Here is a 4,980-nt window from a genome sequence, read left to right on the forward strand (position 1 = left end):
CACGAGGCCCATTTCACAGTCTCAGAGCTACTGCAGGAGCTGCCAGGCCCAGCTCCTGCCCGCCTGCCCAGCCCTGCCACAGGGAAGGAGAGCCCAGCTGCTGAGCCGAGCTCCGGAGCCCTCTGCCCCGGGTACAGGGGACGCAGGTGGGGCATCGGCTCGACATTCACACTAGGCTGAGCTCCTTAACAGCGCCTGCACCGGCGGACACCGCCCCGCGCGCTCTTGCCCTCGGAGCACGTGTAGCGCAGGAGAAGAGCTCCCCGGGCACAGCTACGCTGCACAGCTCTGCCTGGTGCAGCAGAAAGAAGCAGCTTTTCCAGATCTGCCATAAAAAGCCACTCCTGGTTTAGTTCCTACTGTCTCCGTGCCAAAGTGAGGCCGGATGACTTTGCCCACCTACAGGCAAGGACTTGCTGGGCATTGGTGTGGGCTCATTTCCTGACACATTTCCTCCAGCAGAGTCTCAGCTGGATTCACATCCTCCCCCTTGACCAGTTATTCAACGTCCTCCATGATTCACAGCTCTGGCTCACGACCGTTAGAATACCAATGAGAGAACCGTTGATTTATTGAAGCCCTGATATTTCACCACTGGATTAAACAGTCTATAAAGTATATTTGGACACATTAGAGGATTAGACGAATCCGCCTGGGAAGTTCATTTTCTTCTTCCTCCATTCTCTTGTAAAGACACTATTTCAAGGGCACAGTACAAAGACACAGAGGCTGTGGTTGGGCGTCACTGAAACCCAATGCAGCATGAGGGAGACCGCATGGGCCACCCTCGCCATCTCTCCAGAGCCAAGTCCCACCTTTCAGTAATGGTACACCTTAATTTGTCTGTTTTCATCCAGTCTGAGGTGGAGCAGGCCGGAGCTGCTGGCAGGGGGCTTCTGTGCTCCTGGGAAGGGAGGTCTGGCAGCCGGGTGAAGGAAAACCTGGCGCATACGAGGCGTTAGCACACATGAGCACAGCCAGCAGACAGGACAGGTACCGAGGGCGGGAGCCGGCCCCGCGCACACGCGCTGTGCTTAGCCTGCCGCACCCCAGTCAAACGGAATTAAAGGGGATTAGGGAATTCAAAGGAGCACTGCGCTCAGGACAGCATGTGCTATCGGAGGCCCAAGGGATTTGCTGCTAATATCAGCGTACGCTGCAGAGAAGATACTGAGAGCCCCAGCATAATGCTGTTACAACACAAGCTTGGAAACATCGCCGGTAATAGCACGGAGAGCTCTCACTCACTTGGCCCAACCACAGGCTACAACGTGCCTCAAAACTGAGCTGGAGGGAGAGCTCCGCCAGGGAGCTCCAGCCCTTCCTGCCCAGCCACACAGCCTGCAAGACTAGGTCCCCTCCTTCCCTGTCGCCTCCTCCATTCCGCACACTTGGATTAATTTTTGTCTTTGTATTTTCACATTAGCAGCTCTGACTGCTGTGTATCACAGGAGAGCAGTGGCACTCAAGAGCATCTCAGAACAACTGCAGAAAGAGAGGAGACTCTCAGCCAACTACAGCTCAAAGAAGAGCAAACAGGTCGCTCACGCTCTAACTGCTAGCCACGATATTCCCTTGCAGAACTAGACTCTAAAAGAGAGGCTAAGGCTTCAAAACTGCTGTTCAATGCTTTAGCACTTCCGATTCATTCACTTCCCACCCACTGCAGGAAGCTGGAGTGGAATTAAAGACCAGACCTGGGCAAAGGATACACTTTCAAATTCCTGTCGAAGTCTTCTAGCCATTTCTTGTTGGTCTCAATCATTCCTTGAATACTCATCTTGTCTGACTCAAGACTCTGGAACTGAGAGCGCTGCAACAGCCGGATTTGCTCACTGTTGCACGTGAGAGAGAAAGAGACAGCACAAGTGAGAAAAAGAGGCCTAGGCAGAAACGATCCCAGAGAGGAGGGATGGGCTGCTACGGAAAGAGCCACTTAACAAAAAGCAATCTCCTCTTTGCTCAGAGTCCTCTGCCCATCCACATCTGAGAGAAAAGCAGCAGCAGCCGCCTGCTTGACAGGTAGCTTATGATTTTGTTATCTGCTTTTTACACAATGTGTGACCTACAAATCATTCCGGAGAAGTAAAAAACAGCCCAATGAAAGAAGTAAAGAAACAAGATCCTTACTGTGCAGGTATGTATCCCAGGTTGCTGTCCGGAGGCTTGGAACTTCCACTGGGTGACGGGAGCCCACCTGGAAAAGAGACACTGCAGAAAGGGCACAGACACCAACAGAAGAGGAGGCTAATTTCACCATCTATTTCAAGGTATTCCAAGAATAAGGCAATGCCTTTAGTTAAAACAATAAGCTTATTATCTTCTGATTCTATGATTCTAGTTTTAAGCAGTAAGGAGAATAAGCAGGGTAATGCCCCTAATCATTACTCCGTAAGGGTAGTGATAGTGATGAAGAAAGATCTGTCACGAGTTGCCCTAATACTTGATCCTCATCCAGACCCGCAGTCCCAGGGAAACCCCGGTTGCAGCGAGGATTTGGAGCACCTCTCCCGGCAGTCGGGGGTCTGACGCAGTGTGTCCACTTATAGGGGAGGGCTCCAGAGTCGCTACAAGAGGGTCCAGCTTTTATACTCTTGAAGAAACAAGCTTATAGCACTTCCAGCTCGGGAACACCTGGTGTCACCCTCCCTGTCGGATTCCACCCAAAGCCTGGCTGGGGCTAAAGGAGGAAGGCAAGGGAGTTTCTTTATCTATTTGGGCTTTAATCACAAATTTCTGAACAAGGCCAGACATCTCATCTCATGGTCTTGTAATACGTCCCTAAATGAAGAAAGATCGTTCTGCTGGTTACCACTGCATAGTACGTGCCACAGCAAAGTTTTTATAAACTGGCATCAGAATACATATGCTCATGCTAAAACAGATTACTAATACCTTACATATGTGACTAATACTATGTGCAACTAGTCCTACGTATAACAGATACTTGTTGGGTATGTGGATCTGGCCATGTTGGGTCAGTGGATCTGGCCAAACCAGCATCGGAAGGGCAAGACAGTTAGAACTTGCAGGGCTGTGAAATCAAGTCACAGGCAAGAAAGCAAATGGATTAAGGCCAGGGGACCTACCTGGGAAATACTTGTGCCATTTCTCTGCCAGGAAGCTGTCCACTGATTGTCCAGCCGTGAAAGAGCGACTCGAGCTCAGCCCAGAGCTCTGGGCCCACTGGTCCACCAGAGAGCCACCTGCTTGAAGTCCTGCCCAGGAGGCACGTGGACAAAGGGGGACACCACCGTTGCAGGGTTTCGAGGTCAAGAGTGGAGGCTGGGGATTGCTCAGAGAGCCCAAGACGTGGAGCACGCCGTTCAGCTCACTAGAGATATGCTGCAGAGAGTCTGTCAAGTACTGGATCTTGTCCGGCTGGGGGCCAGGCTGTAAATCAGTTCTCAAATCAACTGGCAGAAGAAAGGGGAAGAAAAGGCGTCACTGGGGAGGCAAGGGAGACACTACCTCCCCTCGACAGGAGGCTTGCTTTCTGCTATGTGGTGACACCCTGAGCCGAGTCTGATAGGCAGGGATTCAAAAGGCAAGGTCACACACAGATTCCATCCCTCATCTGCCACTGCAGGCAAGAAGGAAGTTTTTCAAGTCAAGTGTTACACACACAGCAGTCCCAGCCACGGACCTGCCTCAGTCACCAAGAAACACGAGTGAGGACAACAGAAGGTATGTGAGAGGCAAGAGGGAAAGCCAAAACCAGTCTAGAGCACCACACATTGGGCACAGCATTTAACCCCGTCAGGCACGCACAGTTAGGCTGATGCAGATTTACACTGGATGTGCTGCTTGTGTCCTCAGAGTCGCTGAGATCGAAAGTCACCATCTTCTTGCATGGAGCACTCTTCAGCGTATCTTCATCTGAAAGCTGGGCAAGAGAAGGAAAACAATGCAAAGCAGCACATGAGCTCTGGGCAGCGGGGGAGCGCAGCCAGGCAGGCACAGGCACGGTGATGCTGGTGGTGGTTACCTCCTCCAGCAGCGAAAACTCCAGCTGGCTTAGCTTCTCCTCTTTCTTCTTCAGCAGCACCTGTCCTTTCCGCATGGCCGACTTCATCTGGTCCAGTTGCTTTGCTTCCTGCAGTGGATCAACAGCCGAGACAAGGAGGAAAATGGAACAAGAACAACAGGAAATAAACTACAGTAGTGGTCACAGTGACTTTGGTTCTCTCACTTCTACTCAGCCCAAGAGACCACTCTGCTGGAGCAAATTGCTCCCAGGTCTTTGAGAACATGGGAAGCGGAGCACACAGAGGGCAAAGCAGACGTCTCAAAGCAAATTCATAGCAAGGAAAAGGAGGTTTCACTTCCAAACACTGTATCCAACAGGGTCAACAGCTCTGGTTCTGCAAACATGAATGCTCTCTACAAGCAGTGAAGGAAATTATGACCTTCCCTGTCTTTGGTTGGCTCATCAACACTCACTGTAGAGCTACGATCATAAATTTGTACCTGTGATAGATACCTGTCACTTCTTGACTATGCAAAAACGTTTTCCATTACACAGGAATCCCTGTTTCCCCTACCAAATGCTTCCTCCATTCTGAAGGTCACAAGACCTCCAACTAAGAATCAAGCTCCTGCGATCTAGCAAGCGAGTGCTGGCTGCCCTTGCTGTGTAACAATGAAGATACAAGCAGGGACGAACACTGCATATTTATCATAAGACACACAAGATGTGACTTCCAGGAGGACCAAACAGTCAGAGCTGCAGAGCCAGGCATCAGCCCCAGGGCTGCCGACCCCTCTGTGCAGCCCCGACACCCAACAGCAGACGCAGGCAGCGCTCAGGGGCTCACCTCTTCCAGGTCCTTGCGCACGCCTTCCAGGAGCTGGGAGCTGTCGGGCTCCTGCACCGTCTCCTGTGCTTTCTGCATGTCCTGGCACCACTGCTGCTTGGTGGCGTTCAGGGCCGTGTGCCTCTTCCTCATGGCGTGGGTCTGGCGCACCAGGAACTCCTTG

General features: G+C 51.7%; 1 protein-coding gene across 1 annotated transcript in view; it reads right to left on the reverse strand.

The window, feature by feature from the left end:
* Positions 1–818: 818 nt before the first annotated feature.
* CEP164 (centrosomal protein 164kDa) overlaps positions 819–4,980 on the reverse strand; it is a gene marked incomplete at its 5' end in the record, with an annotated part of 29,657 nt that continues 25,495 nt past the window's right edge. Inside the window, 7 exon segments of the mRNA XM_009871788.1 lie at positions 819–918; positions 1,698–1,835; positions 2,131–2,197; positions 3,090–3,416; positions 3,772–3,886; positions 3,989–4,096; positions 4,818–4,980. The exon segment at positions 4,818–4,980 is cut by the window's right edge and continues 17 nt beyond it. Of these exon segments, the coding sequence (XP_009870090.1) occupies positions 819–918; positions 1,698–1,835; positions 2,131–2,197; positions 3,090–3,416; positions 3,772–3,886; positions 3,989–4,096; positions 4,818–4,980 (1,018 nt within the window).

Source organism: Apaloderma vittatum, unplaced genomic scaffold (genome assembly GCF_000703405.1).
Source record: "Apaloderma vittatum isolate BGI_N311 unplaced genomic scaffold, ASM70340v1 scaffold17166, whole genome shotgun sequence".
NCBI lineage: Eukaryota > Metazoa > Chordata > Aves > Trogoniformes > Trogonidae > Apaloderma > Apaloderma vittatum.